Source organism: Alosa pseudoharengus, unplaced genomic scaffold, assembly GCF_046254945.1.
Source record: "Alosa pseudoharengus isolate Yale_2024_CS ecotype anadromous, Long Island Sound unplaced genomic scaffold, YU_APseudo_1.1 YU_APseudo_1.1_scf_3, whole genome shotgun sequence".
In the NCBI taxonomy this organism is placed as follows: domain Eukaryota; kingdom Metazoa; phylum Chordata; class Actinopteri; order Clupeiformes; family Clupeidae; genus Alosa; species Alosa pseudoharengus.
The window spans coordinates 13,431,599-13,454,845 of record NW_027468718.1 but is presented as its reverse complement, the minus strand read 5'-3'; the positions used below and the strand labels follow the sequence as shown (position 1 = coordinate 13,454,845).

Genomic DNA, 23,247 nt, shown 5'->3' with positions numbered 1-23,247 from the left:
CAAATGTATGGCCACCGCTTGTAAAAGAAACCCTATACAACAATTTTAGCAAAAATTACCTTAATTATGCAGGTTGAGAGTCGTTCTGATGGTTCTACAACACTTTTTGGGTCGTTTGGTGGGTGCTTCGTCTCCCCCTAGTGTTTCTCCTCGGAAAAAACAAATATGCAACTTTCTGGTCGCGGTCCGAACACATCCGGATGTGACTCAGCGGAAGTAGGCTATCCTATCGCGCCTCGAAAATGTAGTCAGAGTGTAGTTTCTAAGAAGACTGCAAAACGGACTCCGACTTGGCTTTGTTGCTGTTGAAATTGTAAGTAGCCTACCCTTGGGTGAACTTCCGTTTGGTAATGTGGTTTGATAGTCTCTTGAACAATGTGTTTGCTCGACCGTTTTATTGTGAGCCCTGTATGTGTTTAGCTTGGTTTATTGATGGCTATCTCGCTAGCTAGTGGGGGTTTAGCGTAGCCGTCACTTGCTACCGCAGCTGCAGGGGGAGCTATGTCGTGAAAAATGCGAGCCCAAATCAGGCGAAAACCCAGAAACAGCGAAGGAATAACCAGACCAATAGGGCTTCTTTAACCTATTTCGTATATCAGGATTTTGCAGCCTCCACTGTGCATTTGTTTTAATATCATATCATAGCAAAGAACACAGTCTGAACGTACCAGAGAAATAGTACAGCCCAATGAGGGTGAGGGTTTGAAAATCGTATTTCATTAGATTACATCCTGAATTGTTGGTATGTGATGGTAATACTGCATTTAATTACATGCAATATTAGATAACATTACATTTTATTTCACCCCCCCCCCAATACCCCCCGTAATTCAAACCATGCTCTCTCTCTCTCTCTCCGACCCTCCACGTCTGTCTCTCTCTCTCCCACCCTCCACGTCTCTCTTTCTCCCACCCTCCACCCCCCCCCCCCTCTTGCTCATTCTCTGACCTGCTCTGTATCTGTTTCTGTAAAGTACATTACAGTTCCTTTATATATGAAACATGCTGTATACTGTAAGTGATGATAATAGTAGTCCGCCCCATGGAGACTCAACAGATCATCTGTTAACATTCAAGTTCAGATTCAAGTTCAGTATGTCAATTTGTTGTTACTGACAAACAATTACTGAACTTTAACCAAGGTCACCCCCTAACCTTAATTTTAATTATAAAATTGTAGTTAACAGAGTGTGAAGAGATGGTTTGTTGATAAGCAAAGCAAAGATGGAGTCCCCAAGTAAAGTGTGACAAAATAAACTTGCTCTACCTTGCCTCCAACATCACGTCTGTCTGTCTAGACCGCTCCTCTCTAGACAGACAGAGAGGTGTTGTGTGTGTTGTGCACTTTTCTTTATAGTTCCTCTCTTTGTTGTGTGTGTGTGTCTGTGTGTGTGTGTGTATGTCTGCATGCGTGTATGTGTGCATGTGTGTGTGTGTATGTATGCATGCGTGTATGTGTGCATGTGTATGTGTGTGTATGCATGTGTGTGTGTGTGCGCACGCACGCATGCGTGTGTGTGTGCATATGTGTGACAGCATGGGTATGTGTGTGTGTGTGTGTGTGCATATGTGTGTGTGTGTGTGCGCGCGCACGCATGCGTGTGTGTGTGACAGCATGGGCATGTGTGTGTGTGTGTGTGTGTGTGACAGCATGGGCATGTGTGCGCATATGCGTGTGTGTGTGTGCAGCATGGGCATGTGTGTGTGTGTGTGTGTGTGCATATGGGTGTGTGTGTGTGCGCGCGCACGCATGCGTGTGTGTGTGACAGCATGGGTATGTGTAGCCTCATTTCCTCCCCTCCCTCCCTCACTCTGCGTCTGGCTCCCCAGCAGACATGGCGAAGCTCCGCAGCTCAGGACTCTCCACAGTCGTCTCCCTCTGCCTGGCACTCCTGCTGCAGACCCGCGCTGAAGACTGCATCAGTGGGTATCCACCGGGGGCACCGTCTTGGGCACTGGGCACTGGGGTGGACAAATGGGCAGCTGGGGGGACCACAATGAGGATCTTTTTACACCAGCTTCAGTGGTGAGAGAGAGAGAGAAAGACAGAGAGAGAGAGAGAGAGAGAGAGACAGAGAGAGAGAAGAAGAAGACTTTGACTTTTGAAATCCCTTTTATTGAACCATACTATGGATCAATTACTCAATCCACCCCCTCTTAATACACACAGCAAACCAGTGGTACAGAATGTTGTTTCACCATTTAAAAATCAGTCTTCCTTCATCAGCAAAATGGATCAAGCCTTTTCCCACGCACCATTTACGTCCAAACCAACTAAGGTTATTTGTAAAGAGAGAGAGAGAGAGAGAGAGAGAGAGAGAAGAGAAATCTTGCATCTGTTTACAACAGCTTCAGCGCCGGGGAGAGCTGTGGTAGATGAAACACGTTTTAATCAAACGTCCATATCGATCTAGCGGGTTTTAGGGGATTAAATACAACCCGACACTAAAAAACAGGCCTCTATTTATCCAGATATGTAACCACCAGGCATGTAAAAGCGACAGGTGTCTATTTGGGAATCGGCTTAAATTTTAAGTTTTACGGTAGCCTATGCATTTTGGCGTAATTAAAATTTTAGGTTATCAGATCATTAATGCTATGAATAGGAGAATATGTTTGGTTGAGAGTCTTTTGTCTGTGTCGGAGAAAGTTTGTTTGTCTTTGACAGTGTGTATGAAGTCTGAACCCACTTCCTGTAGTCTGTAGTAAAGTGTGGTTGTTTTGTAGATGTTATAGTTGTTGTTTGATTTAACTGTAAAAGATAGCTCAGTTGTAAAACATGATATTAAAAATCTGTTTAATTGTTTGTTAATTGGCTCGGTAATAATTGATGTACAATGACTGACTACCAAGATTTGTGGCATTGAAAGAACTGTCTGTTTTTTTTTTCAAAATAGATGGAATATTCTATTAAAAGCATAGTTCCAATTAGACGTAAATCCCTTTCACTAGCCTGATGTTGCCACAGGTTTGGACAAAAAAAGCAGGTCTCAATTAGAAGTGTGATCTGGTTTTTATGGAAGTTTTTTGGTTGTGTAAAAACTCACCAGATTGCCCGCTGGAGCTAGTTCTATGCTGCTTAAATTGCAAACACAAAAGTTATAGTAGACGGCACTGCTTACAATGCACATTTTCCACTGAGGCAGGCAGTAGCCAGTTGCTAAATGTTTAAATGCTGAATACATCATTAGATTAGTGAGACTGAATTCAGTAACTCAGTTCATTTTACAGAATGCTATGGTCAAATTCATTCAGATTTACCTGCATGGCAAAGAAATGCGAAAGAAAGTGGTGGTGTCCTACCTTTGGGGGCTATTAAGTCTATGGGCTCTATTTTCCGTCCCGGCGCAATTGACTTTGTATACTCGCGCGTTTGTCTTTCCTATTTTGCAGTCAGCGCATATTGGAATTTTCCCTCCACAGGTACATGCCTGTAAATTAGGGAATTCGATTGCGCCCACGGGGGCGGTTCAGCGAAAAGACGGGGCGTGTTCCGGCGCAAACGTTCACTGTTGATATTTTGCAGTTTCAGAAAACAATTCCGCCACAGACCAGGAACTCCCTGGTCTAAAGTCTGTGGCGAAAATGCAGATGCTATTTTAAGGGCGCATGCATGACCACAGGCCTGCATGAATGAATGCGTTGCACACCAATCTACAGACACCCCCGTGCACAGACGGAAACATTCAAAGCCTTGATAATATTTGTCCATTTCCCGGTTTTGTTCGTGCATTGGTGACCTAAATATTTAGTAGCCTATATAGTACAACATCTACATGCAATATCTTTAGGCTACAACAACGCCTAATTATGACCTATTAATCTGGAAAACTTTACAGCCCTATAAAGGCTAAAGTTACTTTTAGTTTTGTTCCAATTTACCATTGTGTAAGGTTTTAAGCACCATAATTTTGCCTACCTTGTTGTAGCCCATCTGAAACTAGATGTACCGCAGAGCGGTACAAAATATGACCGCCGCCCAGTCCAGCACATTTTTTCCACAAAAAGAAATCACGCTGAAAGGCCTATATGATTCTAACTGTCTCACTAAATTGCATTATCCACACTCAATTCTCACTGGTATCTGCTAGACAACAAGTACCAAAACATGATTAGTTCATAGATTTCACATGTAAAATTCATTTTATACAACCCCACCTCCATCTTGCCTGTTCATAATTATGAGAAATTCTTGATTGTTTTTGTTATGTTTATGTTATGTGTGTGTGTGTGTGTGTGTGTGTGTGTGTGTGTGTGTGTGTGTGTGTGTGTGTGTGTGTGTGTGTGTGTGTGTGTGTGTGTGTGCGTGCCTGCGTATGTGCCTGTGCATGGAAGCGTACATATGTCTACTGTGTGAGTATGTGTCATACGCAGTGCCGGCCCAAGCCTTTTGGGGGCCCTAAGCAGAATTTGATTTGGGGGCCCCCTCCCACAACGCAGTCACCTGTGCTTGGCGATAATTGACAACTTCACACTATAATGTCATATTACAAATTAATTCAGTGAGGTTATGTATTAATACAGCGACTGATTATGAACTACTGTCCCCCTGGACACAGATGCATAAGGACCCTCTCCCCCTACCCTGTTTGTGCAAATGTGGGTACAAACGGGTGTGTGTGTGTGTGTGTGTGTGTGTGTGGGGGGGGGGGGGGGGGTTAGATGTGATTTCCTGTATTCTGGTGCATTTTTGGGATGGTCAGCTGGAGAAGGGCAGTACCTAAATTTGTTCAGATTCATAGCCTTTTGCTTTTTGACTTATTGGTAGTGAATTCACACAACTACTTGGGGTTCAGGGTCCCTTGACCTCTTGGGCTCGGTAGGCTCATTCAGTAATCCATCCTTGCTCACATGCCAAAAATGTTTTGGGGCTCCAATCTAGACTTCTGGCCCCATGTGCTTGGTAAACCAATGTATTAATATAGTTGTTATTTACATCAACCCTGTCACCTTTTAATCTTAGAGGGTACTAAAATCACAGATTTATTTGAAACATTCATATTCAAAGTGAAGCACTAAGGGTGGTTTACTGAAGTTGAATTGACAAATAACAAAATACAACAGCGTTTGTATTTGTTGTAAACAAGTACATCAGTTTAATGACTTGTTTTTCAACAGATTTGCTGAACAAATCCGCAAATGTGCATTAAATGAGCAATTTTCAACTACAAAATAAAAACAAAATAGACAAACATTAATAATCAAAAATAAAATGTCCCAAAAAATAGATAATTATTCCTACTTCGTTCCTGGTTTTTAGGCATCTGCAACTCTGCAGTGGACGAACCTGCAATGATTAAATAAATACATAAATAAATAAAAAAAAAACGATGTTAAATGTGTCGTGTCATATTAACAGGCTATGTAACCATTTGCCATCAAGAAAACCTCACCTTCTGGTAGGTAGAGTTAGGTAGAGGTAGAGATGTGCTCCAAAGGACTTCAACAGTGTCTCTGAAAAAAAAAAATATTGCATAAGTGCATAGTTGATCGAGCAGAATGAGTTTATTTTGCTATCATTACTTACACTCAAATAACAAGCAATTCCACATGTAACAATTCATATTCTATTGGCAAATGAGGCATAATCAAAAGAGTATACTTAATTGCAGTATGGTGAACGCTTAACATGGTGATCTCAGGGATTAAAGTGAAAAAAAATCGTTTGACTGAACTTTTTTCAGGTCATAAGTCATAAGGCTACGTTGTTCATATCTACCTAGATAGCACCCCTTTTGCAGTCGCGACCTATTGGTTTTTAATGTACAAAAAGATGCAAACAGCAAAGTAAAGGGAGTATTCGCCTTATTCACACGGCGGCCATTGTTTAAACCAAAACGAGGCTACAGGGTACACTTACTATATAATTAATGCCACCTACAGGTGAATGCATAGAACATAACAATCCTATGGTTTGTGCCGCCATGTGAATAAGACGAATTGAGAGTGTTCTTGATTGAGTTTTCCTGATGAACAAAAATATATTTTAGTACCATCCCTGATCATTGCTGATTAGCCATTGCTGTTCTTTTCTACTGCAGCAATATTGTAGAAAGGCTTTAACCAAATAACTTTCAGTGTCCCGCCGGCGGGACCGTTACCCCCCTCCCCCAAACATTCTAAATCAATTGCATGCACCATATTGCTATGTAGCATAGTAATGTTATACACCATTTCAAAGCTTTGACTCTTGGGAATCCAAAAATGACAACTTCTTTCATGTACAATCTGTATAGTGCTTTACATTATCAGATTAATTTTATTATGTCTCAATTAAATTTGATCCAAAATGCCCCCCTCCCCCTCCTCCGCTTTTGGTGATACCCTGACTTCTGGCTGCAGTGTAGCTGCAGCACAATAAGTAGATGCCTCATATTGGGTACTGAAATATTCACAAGAATCCATAGAATTTGAATCTTCATGTTGTATTATCCAATATTAGTTGTACAGATGTATAGTCGATCTTATACACACTCATTGAACCAACAAAGTAAATGCAAAAATAGAGACTTTTTTGTAATTATTCCATATTTTGTGTAGTCAGTCTATATCAGAACACCTGACATACAATCTAAATAGTCCACAAGAAACCTCAAAGTGTTACCTTTCATTTGAGACCAGGATTATGCTTCTACACAAAGGGGTTCATGTGCAGTAAGCATTTGATTGTCAGTATGCATTTTGGATAACAAAAAGTCCTATGGGGAGTATCCATAGGCATTTTACAAAATGCATGGGCATACCTTGGCAAATAATAGTCTAAAGCACTCATATTTTCATTCTATATTGATCAACTTTTGCACACAGCTTCACAAGACCTGGTGCTAGGGCTCAGTTGTGTTTCTAAGGGATATCAAGTGACCTAGAGGGCTGAAATGTGGTCAGTTCAGAGATGCTTGTAATCCGGCAGAAAGGAAAAACTATATTCTAGCCTCTGTAGCTCTTTGTCAGTACATCACACAGTTATCTTGACTGCTTCCTACGAAAGCTACATGTTCTCAGCTTTCTATAGAGGTCCAGCACTTGATGGTTGACCCCAAAAAAGGTGGGAACAATGCCCTTGTAAATAGGCACAGTGCAATTTCAGGCAACATTTTTTTACTGAGAACTATGTTAACACAGTCTTATTTAATTACTTCAGGCCAAAAGTGTTTAAAGGGGAGATTTTTTCCTTGTTAATATGCAATTCAACTACAAGTAAAATCTATAAAATCAAGTTTGCAAGACTTCCCATTTCCTAATCAAAGTAACGAATCAGAACATTCTAGATACGCATTGTTCATATTTCCATTTGTTGCCTCATCCGCATTTAATGAAAACATGGTAATTTTGAGTTTTACAGACAATTCAGTTTTCCAATGAGCAGCAATACTGTGTGTGCTCATGAAGGAGGTCTGCACATTTGATAACGACAATCTGGAGACGGCGCTTTTGTCTTCAGCAACAGATTGTATAAGGTTGACAAGAGGTTGCGATATGGTGAGGGACAGGTTGTGTTGCGCTATGAAAGAACATGCGTAGCCTACTTTCTAAACGTAAAAACGGTCAGCCATAGATAAACGTAGCCTACCTCTGTCGTGGTGGGTAGTTGCACCAGGTAGGGAAGATGTCCTGAAGTGCACGAAAGTTAACCTTATGGCGGTCTTCTGATTGGTGGCGTGCTAAAACATTTCCTATTGCATCCATAAACAATTTAAACAATTTTCTTGCAGCGAACCGCGCAAAAGCAAACCCCTGGCACTTTCATTTCTTTACACCATGGCTTGTTAGTTCTCCCCGTTTCCAACAGCTGCCCATCTCCATTTATTTTTTAACTTTTGACAGCTGCCTTCCTTTAGCAACAACGCATCCATGACAGCTAGTGGCCTTGCCAAATAGACGCACACAAATCATGACGCTAATATGCGAGGTTCTGGTAGGCCTACTGGTTATGGTTTTGTGCTATAAATTAATAATATTTTTAGATGTTAACACGCTCAGTCAAAACCTTCCGTCGCAAATTGTGAAAAACATTGTTGTACATGTCATAACAGACGGGATAATAAATTGCATAGGCTACGGTTTATATTGCGTCGCTTTACACATAATGTTAGTTGCATTGATTAAAAACTGTAACAAATAATAGTAGCCTACATCGGGTGGCATAGCAGGCTATCTGTTCAAGTCATAGGTGACACCCAAAATGAATGACCTCCCCTGACAAGAGTTCGCGATAGCAAGAAATTGTCTACATTGATGCACGGAAAGAACACAGCCTACGCTTCTTCTCCGAATTCGCGTTAAACGGATTGGCCAACCTCATCAGCTGTCTCGATTGTGTCACTATAATCCAACTTTTAGACCGTTATAGTCCTCCATACGTGTTCTTTTTTTTTTAAGCAAACGCCCGAGACAAGTGTGTAGCTAGGCCTACAACATAAACAAAGCGAAACTCATTGTTCTCATCGGATCTGCATCGATCTCAAATATGACATTTTCTAAAATCAAATTGACGGAAATCCGTCCTACGACGGAGAACTTTAATCCTTGTGATCTACTGCAGCCTAAATATTAGGGTAGCACCGCTACATCACTTGCCACTATCTTAATCAAATGTAAGTTTATTTTCATCACAGAAGTCTCCCCACCCAAGATGGTATATTTTCTCAAACACTACCATCTCTCTCCAAAGATCTTAGAGCAGAGCGCACTGCTGTTCCATCTTTGCCTATGAAGCTGGAACGTTACCGATGCCCAGAGTCGCGCTAGTCAGTGGGTTGGGTTGGGACTGGGAGCCTGGGCTTAGTCTGTTGTTGCTATCAGACTTACCACTATGTCACATATTATAGAGCAGTAATAAACTATCAACACTTTCAGGTACGAAATCAGAAACAATCCCTCTGTGGTAAATTTGCCTTCAGCTACGTTTTCATGTAGCTACTGTAGTGCTAATGTCCACTTCAGTCAGCTAGCTAACTTTAATTTACGACATAATAAGCCCACCTAGAGCAAGGGTACATGCTTGATTGAACATCCAAAACAATCCCAATATCCTTGACATCTGAAATACATCTAGATAAATATATATTAATGGGAGACATTTCTCTGTTGATGGCGGAGATTTAGCTCTGGTGATGGCTTATATTAGATCATGACAGCTAGCTAGCTACCTCAAGCACAAAACATACTGTAAATAATCATGCAAAACATACCTGTATCTTGCTCGTTTTTCTCCTCCTCTGTCATTTTCTTCGTTCTGTTTTCGGCACCAGAGAGATACGTCCTTTTTTGTGACTTGTCTTAACATTACCGTCTCTTCCGATTGTTGAACTTGATGCAGTGTCTGCACGAATTGTATATGCACCCGAGGTGTCTACTTTATGCACGTGACTCAAAGGCTGGCAGACACAGTAGCAGTAGGCAGGCATATTGATCATGAAATCATAATTTTCTTGATTTGAATGATAATTGTTTCATTTATTCATTCATTGATGTCACTTGTTTACGTTATTTATTATGTAAAAAAAAAAAAAAAAACTCGATTGGGGGCCCCCTGGTGGCCAGGAGGCCCCAAGCAGCCGCTTAGTTCGCTTATGCCTAATACATAATACGTATGATTACTGTGAATGTGTGTGTGTGTGTGTATCTGTTTGTGCACATGTGTGCACATGAACTGGGTTAACATGACCCCTGGAGGCAAATATACGGAAAAAATGGTCATCCTAGGCCCTACAGTTCTCAAGATATTCACAGAGAACTGTGTCTGGCCTACCCTCCTTTCGGGGGGTCCAGTCCAGCGGGGGGGCTACAGATCAAAACGAAAAATGACAGTTCCATGCTATCCATGTGGGGGTACATGCCCACCAAGTTTTGTGTACCCCGGTCTTTCAGTGTCCTGGGAATCCTTGTTGGTGTACGTCACTAAATGTACACATAAATTGTTTTATTGTAAGGCCCCCCATGAACGAAAGTACACAAAACTTGGCATGCATTCGGAGGGTGTCATAATGATCCTACAATTTCAATTTCGTGCAGTTTTGACCATGTCAGCCAGAGATATTGTGATGAAAACACCTAATTTTTTGCTTTTTAATTTTTAACTAGGTGGCGCTATACATGAAATAAGTGGTAATGGGATGGGTTGACATGGCCCCTTGGGATCAACATACAAAAAAAAGGTGGACCTCCTAGGCCCTACGGTTCTCGAGATATTCACAGAAAACTGTCTCCGGCCACCTACAGGCCAGTTGGTGTATAGTAACATAAATTAATTTATTGTGTGGCCCCCCATGAACGGAATTCCACGAAACTTGGCGTGCATTCAGAGGGTGTCATAATGATCCTACACTTCCAATTTCGTGCAGTTTTGACTATGTTAGGTCACAGATACCTGCGATTACAACACCTCATTTTTACTTTTTTGTGTTTAACTAGGTGGCGCTATACATGAAATGAGTGGTTATGGAATGGGTTGACATGGCCCCTTGAGATCAACATACAAAAAAAATGGTCCTCCTAAACCTTACGGTTCTCGAGATATTCACAGAAAACTGTGTCTGCCCTACCCTCCTTTCGGGGGGTGCAGTCCAGCGGGGGGGCTACAGATCAAAACGAAAAACGATGGTTCCATGCTATCCATATGGGGTTACATGCCCACCAAGTTTCGTCTACCCCGGTCTTTCAGTGTCCCGGGAATCATTGACAGAAATTTGGACATGCGAAAAAGAAAAAAAAAAAAAAAAAAAAAATCTGACTAAACCTATATGACCGCCGCTTCGCTGCGCGGCGGTCATAATAACTCCAAGCTTTGCTATGTTCCCTCCATCCTTTCGTTATTTTCAAAAAACGTTTTATATCCATGATGGCCTTGAAGTCTTGAGTTTAGCTTAAATCAGCTTTTCATGTGCTGTTAACCAGCAACAGATAGTACAAGAAAGCAGTAAGTATGGTTACAATTTCTGTACAATTTATGTAGTTGCTGCATCCATTCATTGTTATTCTCTCTCCTGCTCAAATAAATGTTGTGCGTGAATTAAGTTGATGATAACGTGTTTACAAACTCTGCTTTACAGAAAATATTGTAAATAGTCACGCAGTTAATGGGATACTGTGCAGAGTTGAAAGTTAGGTCAACTTAAACGAAGCCCTTGCTTTGCCGCCTGTGCTGCGCAACGCACACCTCAACGCAGCTCCTCTCATCTATACAATGTAGTTCCCATTTCTGTAAACCATACATAATTTCAAAGAAAAATATTACCACTCGAGGGAAATCAGTGTGGTGTCCATGTGAAAAAATAGGCATAAATCTAGCGTAGCCTACACATTTTCACGAATCACTGATGTGTTGATGACATAAATTAGGAAATGTTAGAGGACTTAAGGAGACGTGATGTTGAACTGCATGCCGATGCCATTTAACCCTAATGCCCCAGCGGCAGCACGGGAGAGAAGAGATTAACTGACAGAAGATATGCATTGTCTATAGAGAGGTAATGTTAGATTACATTGTACATTGCAAATATATCACCATGCATTCATAACCTCGTGATTCAGTGAGAATGATCCCAAAACATCGGAAAGTATGTCTTTGTGACAATTCTGTATTACATTTTGTCAAGATGAAAAATCAATAGCTAACTGTTCCCAACTGAACAGTGATTATAGCGCTGTGAACGCTCCTGGCTGCGCCTGGCAAATACGCCACCATAATAGCAATCAGCTATGGAACAAGCGTGCCTGTTGTTAAAGGGAATGTGAGATGACGCTCTGATTGGTTTATTGCACGTTACGCCCAAACCACACCCATGATTAATGTAGCTACTTCAGACAACCCCATTTTAGATTTGCGTCGGGCGCAACAGTCAAATATCCCGCCGGTAAAATAGCATCAGCGCCCGAGATCCGCCCACAAAGTGAATTGCGTTTTGCGCAAAGATACTTCCGTTTTAGACCATTAAAATAGGGCCCTATGTAGTGTATGGCTTTGCAGATTTGGTATGGGGTTATGGTGTTTGGGGGCTATAAAATATGTAGTGTATGGCTTTGCAGATTTGGTGTGGGGTTATGGTGTTTGGGGGCTGTATGTAGTGTATGGCTTTGCAGATTTGGTATTGGGGTTAGGGTGTTTGAGTGACAGGTTTTTAAAATGTGTGTGACATGCAAGGATTTGGTGTGTAAACAATAGAAATTTTTTTTACATCATAGATAGTTGTTTTCTCTGTGTTTAAATGTGCTATGTACAGTATATAATTTTGATTTTAAACAGTGATTTTGTGTGCGTGTGTGCGCGTGTGCGTGCGTGCGTGTGTGTGTGTGTGTCAGCCAGCATCAGGGTTGTGCGTCATTCCCTGTCCCACCCTGCCAACCTGAGCTGTGCAAATATGGAAGGAGAAGAGCGGTCCGTCCTCCTGCACAAGGAGGGGCATCTGATTCACAACCACACCGTCAAAGGCCAGAATGACACGGTGGCGGTCAAGGAGGGCATGTATCTGCACATCGTAGGGCACAAGGTGTGGTACGAGATCTCACAGGTGACCGATAGTGACGCTGGAGTGTACACCTGCGAGGTGAAAAAGATGTACCCCCCACCTTACAAGGCAGAGAAGCGCATATCTGCTCTCATCACAGGTAATAGTCAACCACCACACACGCACACGCACACGTGCACGCACACACACACGCATGCGCGCACACACAGACACCTGCCAGAGAAGAGCATTTACTCTCATCACAGATGAATCATTCTGTGTCAAATCAGACAAAATCCAGGAAAATGGTTGCTGCACCATCTCAGATTTTGCTCAAAGTTTGTCTACCTAATATTTAGGTCCCAAAACTAGAACTGTAAAATATTTTAGTTAAACTCCAGATAGATAGATAGATACTTTATTGATCCCCAAGTTGTTTTCATACATTTTTACACTCTCATAAATGCCTTATCTTGGAGGCCTGTTCAAACTTTGTAGGGTGGAAGACAGACATGTTCTCGGTAAGATTGGACCATTGGAAATTGGCTCATTAGTTTTATATTAGGCCCTAGATATGGAAAAAAGTGCAAAACTGGTGATATTGAGGGGCTCGTAAACTTTATTAATGTTGAGGCAATATTTGAGGTCTCTGCAACAAATGCACATGAAGATATGAAGTATAAAAGAAGGTGTGATTGCATTTTTTTTAAATGTTCATAGGACTAATATGGTATGTGGGGTAGCTGGTGGGAACACGAAAATCAACATGGGAATAGCTCAGTTAACAGTAATTGTGTGTATAAAGTGCCAATGATGTACCATGTTTCATTCATGCATAAATACACTTACTTGGTTACATTGTATACCTATGGGTTTTCATTCTTGGCCCTGGGGCACAAGAATGATTTTGACTCAATTTATTTATCTATGGTACAACATTGGCACTTTGTACACATTGCACATACACTGAGCTACTTTCATATAGATTTTCAAGTGCCTGCTTGCTAGCTACCCCACATTCCATTTTAATCCTATGAAAATGACTGAAAAACACAACTTCCCCTTGTTTAATCTTGTTTAGAAACTCAGTGAGAATGCCATACAAATGTTTAATGGTTCAGTCATACTGAAAACATATTTGTATTCCACCCTACAAAGTTTGGTCTGCTTATATAATACTTTTTATTATATTAGTCCCCAAACATTGCTTACCAGACAAGTGATTTTCAGGCTGTAAAGCGGAAGTTATTTCAGGGCCTGAAAATAATATGAAGACATAGGATTTGAACAGAAATATTTTACAGGACTTGGTTTTGGAACCCATTCTTGATATAGACAAGGTCTGAACAAAATCTGAGACGATGCAGCAACAACCTTATCTGATTTGACATGGAATGACCCAGAGAATAGTGTAATACATTTTTGCCCACAACGCACAGTGTTGGAAAGGGGTAAACTTCTGGAAATAAAAGAAGTTTCAAGTTTAAAGTTTCAACTGTTAAACAATGTTTCTCATATTGTAACATATCGTCCACAGTGCGTGCTACTTTATTAGTCAAAAGAAAAAAGTGGAACTATCATCTTCCAGAACCACCCCCCCCTCCCAACACACACACACACACACACACACACACACACAAGTCTGTTCAGTCTGTTCAAGTCACAAGAAAAAAGGAAATGTCCATCTCCCAGAACCACCCCCCAACACACACACACACACACACTTTTATTCAGAAAGCCGAACTGCAGCACAAGAGAAGAGAACAGATACAGATTACTGAGGAACACAGAGTGCCCTGACCTTTTAAAATCTCAAACACAACATGTCAGTCACCACAGAAACCACTAGCAATCTGAATCTGAATCCCATGGAAAAAGAAATAGCAGAAGCAGGGTAGGAATTTCACGGCGGCCACGACGGCCATGGCCGTCGTAGCCCCTTGCGTTGGCCGTGAAGCCCCTTTGAAAATCATAGGTTTACAGGCCACGGTGGCCTTGGTGCCCCCTTCTTTCAATATTCTGCTTTGTCCTACTAATAGCGATTTTTATTTAGCCTGTGGCCTGTCAAAATAACCTTAGCATTCACAGCGCAAATTCATTTAGTCTTTTACGCAGTGGAGAAAGTGACAGCGCAAGAAAGTGCGTCCAAATTCACCCATTCTTCTCAGTTGAACTACTCGCGAAGTAGCTATTCATCACACAGACATCACAAGTATCACATGAAAGAGCTTTTTCTCAGCTTTTAAACGATGTTAGCCGATAATTGCTGTGTTAAACGGTTCGCGAGAAAAGTAAATAATATAATTCAATTTAATCATACATTCTACTGAAGGTTTTGCGTCCATGATCTCCCTACCCATTCATCTCGGTGGAATACTTCACGAACCCTTCTTTTAACACATGACAAACCACATATCAGATTAAACAGCAGACCTTACCGAACACAAAGGTGTAAAGCAGTCCCCTGTACAGTTAGCCGTTCCAGAGTAATCCAGTTTTGAATTTGCAGTAAATTTCGACACGCATGGTTACAAATATCGCCTAGATATTGGTAAATCAGAGGACAGCTGACTAAGAGTTTGTGAAAGTAGCCTTAATGATCACAAAATGCTAAGCATGCATCTAGGCTATTTGAGTTTCTTAAAGCTGAGCTGTGCTACATTTAAATTGTTCAATACATGATTTCATAGCAGGCCAAATATAAAATACATTTTATATATAGCCTAGATATCTGTTTTTATTAGATGATCAGATGATTTACAGTTACATGTAATATGTCATGTTTCATGTTTTTGTAATGTTTCATACAGTGATGCAGGTCTACTGCAGTGAATAGGCAACTTTGATCATTTTTTGATCATTTTTATAGCCTACTACTGTATAGTTAACTTTGGCCTTGGTGCCCTGACATGTGGCCTTTGTGCCCCCCACCAAATATGCCCAACTGAAGGCCAAGTGGCCTTGCCCCCAGAATGGTGAAATTCCAAGCCTGAGCAGAAGAGAATATGCAAAAATAAAGATGTGAATCTCAATCTAGCTTGTCAACACATTTAACTCCTGCCAGTGCCATGTTTGACAGTTGTGTATAACTGTGATTAACAAGCTGTCAATTCAATTTCTACTGCATAACCTTAACATTCAATGGGAAGTTCACATTTGAGTAATGTTTTCTTGCTGTTGTTGTTGTTGTTGTTGTTGTTGTTGCTGTTGTGATAAAAGCATTTATGGGCAGCCGTGGCCTACTGGTTAGCACTTCGGACCTGTAACCGGAGGGTTGCCGGTTCAGCCCCGACCAGTAGGCGCGGCTGAAGTGCCCTTGAGCAAGGCACCTAACCCCTCACTGCTCCCCGAGCGCCGCTGTTGTTGCAGGCAGCTCACTGCGCCGGGATTAGTGTGTGCTTCACCTCACTGTGTGTTCACTGTGTGCTGAGTGTGTTTCACTAATTCACGGATTGGGATAAATGCAGAGACCAAATTTCCCTCACGGGATCAAAAGAGTATATATACTTATATACTTAAAGTTGTATATAATTTCCTACTCTGACCAATGCTTCTGTAGGGGATTGTATTAATATCAGACTCTCTGAATTCCCCCACACAGAGGGCCACTGCCCTGATGAGGGTCAGAACCAGGCTCCTAGACATCTCCACCATGGTCGCCATGGTCACCTGAACTCCTCCCATACGGGGTGCCCCCGGACCCAGCAGGACTCCGCCCCTCTCACCCAGGCCCTGTGGCCAGTCTGCTGTGTGATGCTCTCCCTGCTCTGTGTCGTGCTTCTCGTCATCGTCCTGGTGTTTGGGGTAAGAGTCAAACTGTCAAATTTCCTAATTGCTATACAGTCAGATGTTAGTTAGTTAGTTTATTTGTCCTTACATAGGACATTTGTTTTCACCTACCATACAATACAAGCCTTACAGACATGAAATACATAGATACACACAGTTACGGTTCTTCACCCACCACCCTGTTACCACATACCCCACCCACATAAATGTTAACAGCACATATACAGCACATATATCACAACAGCACATATACAGCACATATATCACAACAGCACATATACAGCACATATACATCACATTACACAGATACAAACAGGAAAACCGTCACCAGTTGGCATTACAGAGGAATGAGGGCGGCACAGTGATCCATCACCGCTGTGTGTTGTTCAGTGCTGCTATTGCAGAGGGCACAAAGCTTTTCCCAAAGCGTACTCGCTTCCACCCCATAGCCCTGTATCTGCGTCTTGATGTTCCTTACTTACTTCCTACTTCGGCAGGGTTGTGTGTGTGTGTGTGTGTGTGTGTGCGTGCGTGTGTGTGTTTCAAGGGGGAGGTTAGTGAGAAAGAGAGGGGATACAGGTAGGCAGAGAGAGAGAAAGAGAAGGAGAGAGAGAAGGAGAGAGGGATATACTGTAGGAGACAACACAGACACACACAGACACACACACACACACACACACACACACACACATTTACACATATACTACTGTATGTTCAGTTTTTAATTTATTCATTCCATTCACCTACAGGTCCCAACAAGACCCATAGTTTTTTCTCTGAAACGTTTTATCTTTACTGGTGATATGGGCCCAGAGTGAACAAAAACATGCTAATTTTAACTATTTGATTTGAATGTTGTATATATGCATTAGCATTTTCAATGGCTTTAATGATATCAGGAATTTCTGCTGCGAATAATATAATAATCCTGGGCTAATGGTGTTGAATAGAGTTAAGTTTTCATGTTAATCATGAATTTGGTTTTCAAACACATACAGTATCTGGAATACAGGTACAAAAATACAACCTAATAGCCAGAATTTGAGTTTGATACTGCTCCATTGGGACGTGATTATGGAGCGTGTTTCAACCGATACAGGGGGGGATGCCTCTGCACTCAATTGGATAGACCTTACCAATTAGAGCAACAAAATAGCTTACCATGTGCTGTGGGAAGAACACCCAAACCTCCACAAATGCTTAACATTGTTTTCTGGTTTTTTACATTTATTGCGGTGTTGTACAATTTTGTACAATACACAAAATCTAAGACCACAGAAATAAATAGTAGGGAAGGCTATTTGGAGAATTGGATATTTCCCTTCCTTCGTTTTAAAAAATAATTCCGTTCACACCAATTACCGGCTAGCTTGTTACTTGCCCTACTTAGTTGCGGTTGGTCTGTGCCCGCTAAGTCCCTAAGTTTTCTGATATTCGTGGTAAAGGCTGCGTGTCTGCCCCTCTCCCACCGCTACACTTGGTTGTGTTGTTGTGATTACTACGCTACCCCCGCTGGCCTAGTCTAGCGTTGGGGCTGGTACGTTGCTAGCTTGTGTGAAGGCTTATAATTTATAATAATTATAATAGTAATCCTGCAAATATTTGTCGGTGAAGGCCGCGGTTCCTGCCTCCCTCTCCCGGCATCTATTCTGCACTGTGTGACCCATTGTGTGTGGCCATCCCCCTCTCCTGGTGAAGGCAGTGCTCTCGCTCCCCGCTCCCAGCACAGGTGTGGTTTTGTACTTGTTGGCCTGCTAATATTTGTCGGTGAAGGCAGCGGTTCCTGCATACAATCGCCAGGGGGGAGTGGTTTACATCGGTAGACCTCAAGGATGCCTACTTCCATGTGTCTATAGCGCCACGCCACAGATGGTTTCTGCGGTTTGCGTTTCAGAGGCGTTTCAATTTTACGAAGAGCTGCCTGGTCCCATCGCAGAGCACGGTCTTTCTCGGGGTGACTCTCGACTCGGTCGCCATGAGGGCCGACACGTGCTTGTGCGGTCAGACAATGTTTCGACCGTCTCTCATATCAATCACCAGGGAGGAACCAGGTCTGCACGGCTGTTGCGGGCATCCCAGGACCTCCTGCTGTGGGCGGCAACACGCCTAGCCAGCCTGAGGGCTATGTATCTGCCCGGGGTGCGCAACCAGGCTGCAGACTTTCTCTCCCGTGGCAAGCCCCCGCCGGGCGAGTGGCGGCTTCACCCGGGGGTGGTCCTCAACATCTAGGATCTCTTTGCCACAGAGGAATCCACCCAATCCCCACTCTGGTTCACCTGGACAGAGGAGAGCAGCTCTCTGGGCCAGGATGCTCTCGCCCACGATTGGCCAGAGGGTCTCCTCTACGCGTTCCCGCCAACCTCGTTGATATTTCCAACTCTACAGAGGGTCCTCCAGCGGGGCCACAGACTGCTGCTGGTAGCCCCCTTCTGGCCAGGGAGGACGTGGTTCCCACTTCTGCGCAGGCTCTGCAGCGGGACGCCACTGTGCCTCCCCGACAGGAAGGATCTCCTGTCTCAGTTACAGGGTCGGATATGGCATCCCGACCCTCATCGTTTGCAGCTGCGGGTTTGGCCGCTGCAGGGCCCAACCCACTGCTGACAGAATGTTCGGACGTTGTCCGTAATACCATACTGAATGCCCGGGCACCCTCTACCCGGGCGCAGTATGAGAACAGGTAGCAGCTGTTCGCTGCATGGTGTTCGGACAGGAGCGAGGACCCCGTACATTGTGGGGTCCCGAGCATTCTAGGGTTCCTCCAGTCACTCCTGGATGGTTGCCGGTCCCCGGCTACCCTGAGGGTGTATGTAGCAGCCGTATCCTCCCGACATGCTCGGGTGGATGATGGCACAGTGGGGAGCCACAGGCTGGTGCCCCTTTTTCTGAGTTAGTTTGTCTGCCTTTGAACCCCTGGCTCAGGCAGAGCTAAAGTGGGTCTCTACCAAAACGGCTTTTCTCCTCGCCTTCGCGTCGGCGAAGCGCGTTGGCGAGCTCCACGCCCCTGTCTGTGAGTGACTCCTGTTTGAGGTGGAGTCTGGATGGCTCAGGGGTTACCCTGTGGCCAAATTCGACTTCTTCCGAAGGTTTTGACACAGTCAAACCTCAATCGGCCTATCCAACTGGCGCGATTTGTTCCCCCCGAGGGGGAAGACAGGTTGGAGTTCCTGTGCCCTGTACGGGCCCTGAGGGCATATGTGGCTGCGACCGCTAGCATTAGACGGTCGGATCAACTTTTCCTCTGCTATGGTGGCCCTAGGAGGGGCTGTGCTCTCTCCAAGCAGCGGCTGTCCCATTGGGTGGTGGACGCCATCACCCAGGCATATAGAGGAAGTGGGCACCCCCTGCCATCCGGGGTGAGGTGCCACTCCACCAGAGCTGTCTCAACATCATGGGCAGCCTTGCGGGGCGTTCCCCTGGAGGACATCTGCGAGGGGGCGTCATGGACATCGCTGAGTACGTTCTCCAGGTTCTACCGGGTGAATGTTGCCACTCCCCATCCGTTGGCTGTGGTCCTGTTGCCCGACTCTGCTGCTTCCTCTCAGTGAGGTAGGTGCTGGAGTTCCTCGTGACTTTGTTGGTATGAGTCATCCAGTGCTTGAAAGCACCGTCTAGCGGTCAGTAAGGATGAAATAGAACGAAAGTTACGTATGTAACTACGGTTCTATGAATCCTGGATGACCGCTAGAGCGTTCCGTCACTCAGAACCCTCGTGTTCTCGCGAGAAGATTGTGTAGGAACAGATCCTCTGATGCCACCGGAAGATGTAGGCTATCCGTGGGTCATCGGAGGTCACGGTGGTGACTCTGTTGGTATTGACACTCGACCTGCGTGTGCGCGAGATGGATCATCCAGTGCTTGAAAGCACCGTCTAGCGCTCATCCAGGATTCATAGAACCGTAGTTATATACGTAACTTTCGTTTTACTCCACTACATTTTGTGACAGCTGAAGTAAGTTCCTTTTGGAAAAAAAGACTGTCCAAATACATGTGTACCTACATGTGTATTTTCTATGAAGCGGGCTAGGCTTTAAATAATGGTGTGCTTAACCTATGTTATTGTTATATCCACTATTTACTGTACCTTGTTGACCTCCTTTCACAATATTGATGTTACCATAACTAGCCTCATGACGCCATCGAGCAAATGAGGATAGACAGTAATGATACATAGATGTACAATGATAGACTTGATTTGGTCCGAAAGTGTAAAGCATTCAACAAAGCAAAAAGCGGTTGCTTTGAAGTACTGTATCTAAGATAAGATATAAAAAAAAATTGTTTTTAGTTTCTACATACAACAATTCTTAGTTGATTGTGTCCTTGAATGAACGAGAAAGGCTCAATGAATGCCTATGTCTGTGCCAAATAATTTCAACAATAGTAAATGCAACTCTATTAGTCATAATACATTTCAGGACTTCCACTCAAGTGGAAATGTGAAAGGACAATTTCTACTTTTACTGGAGTAACATTAAACCATGTGTATCTCTACTTTCACTCAAGTACAGGATTTGTGTACCTTGTCCACCACATGATGTGGAGATAAACTGAGAGCCTGATGTGAGAAATTTCATTCAGATTGTGAAAATGGGATAGAATTACCTTAGAACAGGACTGGGTTAAGAAATAAAATGACTCAGAGAGAGAGAGAGAGAGAGAAGGTTACCTTGGAAAACGAAACCATATTATGTAAATGAAAGAGGTCTGACAGAAAGGTTACTGACATCTCACATCCCACCTAGTCTGTCAACATTTTTTTCCCAAATAACAAATAAATCCCACATGCGATGGGTGGTGGGGGGTGTACTTGACTTACAGTATTTGTCATGAGAGCAGATACGCTTCTCTGCCTTGTAAGGTGGGGGGTACATTTTTTGCACCCAGCAGGTGATGTGTGAAGAGTGATGAGCTCATCACCAATCACCACAGAAGTCTCTGAGATCTGTGAGGATGAAGCATCTTCCATCTCTGACCAAAATTCTGACATGACTTGATCACAACTATGGTGTGAAAACACCTTGCAACTGCCAACCTCTTGCAAAAATCTCTTGCAACAACTTACAGCGATAAATTCACACCGCTGTTTTCAGTGATGCTCTGCAACGATTTCCTCTCGTTGCAAATCTTTGGTGTGAATGTGTCTGGTGCGCGCAAAACTCTTCAGCCAGCTCGTATATTTCTGATGGAGCATCAGCTGTGTTGTAATACCATCTGCTGTTATATTCTCATCCTTCCATGTTCAATCAGACACTGAATACTCTTTATGCAACTTTAATACACACGTAAATCCGTCTGCATCGTAATACGCTCATTGACTAGGTGCAACACCCAACCGGGTCCGTGTAGACAGGTACACTAATTGCCATTAACAATAGCCGCTACAACACACCTGACGCTCCACAAGAAATAAAGAGCATAAACTGAATTGACCTTAAGAGACGTAGGATGTACAAATGTTTATCACAGGTCTCAGAGGAGGCCTAGCTAACTATGGTTAGGTGGTGCAAACCCCTCAGGTCTCAGAGGAGATGTAGCTAACTATGGTTAAGTGGTGCAAACCTCTCACACTGGTGTGTTTTCCCCTCCACCAGCACAAACTGAGAAGCAATGCCCAGAGTGAGAGCGAGTACGTCAACACCAGACCTGCAGACTGCAAGAGACAAAAGGGGGTGCTGAGGCCAAAATGGGAGGGCCTGCTGTTCTGATCCGACCAGCTCCAGCAAGCCCAGTCTGAACCCTTAGGAGAAACCCCAAACACACAAGCTCCAGCAAGCCCAGTCTGAACCCTCAGGAGAAACCCCAAACACACAAGCTCCAGCAAGCCCAGCCTGAACCCTCAGGAGAAACCCCAAACACACAAGCCCAGTCTGAACCCTCAGGAGAAACCCCAAACACACAAGCTCCAGCAAGCCCAGCCTGAACCCTCAGGAGAAATAACAAACACACAAGGTTCAAAAGTATTGGGGCTATTGAAACTACTATTGACATATGTTTTGTATGTTTGTAAATTTGTTTGTTTATCATAATATATAAGTCTAAGTGAAGCTAATAGCATATACATATATAATATAAAAATATAGTATATAGTCCCATATGCAAGATCCCTTATATAGTCCCATATGCAAGATACCTATACGCACAAAAATTGGAGTCTCAGTTTATTGTTCCCCGCCACTCAACAGAGTTAGTGTATGCGTGAGATACAGCAGGCTCGTCGTCTGACTTTGTACTCAAGTGCATGATGATGGGTGTTATATCCGTCTGTTCTGCTGCTCAGGAGTATGGGGTCATGAGATGATTACCAACCCCCCCCCCCATTACCTAGTTAAACATGTTTTTTATAATTCACTGGAATAGTGTGGTTGCTTTGTGGCTAGACCTCAATTAGGGCAGGAATGGATGGTGGTCATAGTGAACAACAACAGGAAGTGACTCAAAGCAGGTCAAAGCAGTCTGATTGATGGAAATAGTCTTTGTCATTTTATCCTTTTATTTTAGTGTGTTTTCTCTTTACTTTAATGTATACATACAGAAAAGAAGAAATAAAAAGAAGAGAATGCATGGCAAATATATGTACCTTAATCTATTTGGCATGCATTCTCATCTTTTTAGTGACTTCTTTTCTATATTTCTGAGATTTTCCCTGCACTGTGTTCATCTATGTTTTAAACCTCTGTCAAGCACTTTGCTCACCTAAACATCAGACACAGTCTTGTTGTAAATATGCATTTTTTTTAGATAAAGGTTTGTTAATATTTTCATGTAGAGATGTTATATTGCTCTCACCTTACTACTGATCTCCAGTATTACGTTTTAAGATTAGATGGATGCTGCATGGATGGTCTGTCCTTGTATTTGTATCACTGGCAATGTGATTGACTGTAGCCTAATAACATTTTTTGGTTTAATCAATGTCATCTGGATCAGTATTCTTACAGTAACTCAACTGTATACTTAGCATACCCAAAGAAAATAAATATGCACAAACAATAAATGCATATATTCTCTTTTT

At 43.0% G+C, this 23,247-nt stretch overlaps 1 protein-coding gene across 1 annotated transcript; it reads left to right on the top strand.

Moving 5' to 3' along the window:
- The first annotated feature begins 1,811 nt into the window (after positions 1-1,811).
- Positions 1,812-23,247, top strand: LOC143100240 (uncharacterized). Its single transcript, XM_076263223.1, has 4 exons — positions 1,812-1,923; positions 12,301-12,606; positions 16,048-16,250; positions 21,827-23,247. Exons 1-4 carry the CDS (start codon positions 1,836-1,838, stop codon positions 21,938-21,940), a joined length of 711 nt encoding a protein of 236 aa, XP_076119338.1. The 5' UTR covers positions 1,812-1,835; the 3' UTR covers positions 21,941-23,247.

What these genes read in the sequence shown, in the direction of transcription:
- LOC143100240 (XM_076263223.1), top strand. Translation starts at nt 1,836, where the DNA reads ATGGCGAAGCTCCGCAGCTCAGGACTCTCCACAGTCGTCTCCCTCTGC. An exon ending in CCGCGCTGAAGACTGCATCA is followed by an intron (nt 1,924 to 12,300) that starts GTGGGTATCCAC and finishes TGTGTGTGTCAG; the next exon opens with CCAGCATCAGGGTTGTGCGT. An exon ending in TCATCGTCCTGGTGTTTGGG is followed by an intron (nt 16,251 to 21,826) that starts GTAAGAGTCAAA and finishes CCCCTCCACCAG; the next exon opens with CACAAACTGAGAAGCAATGC.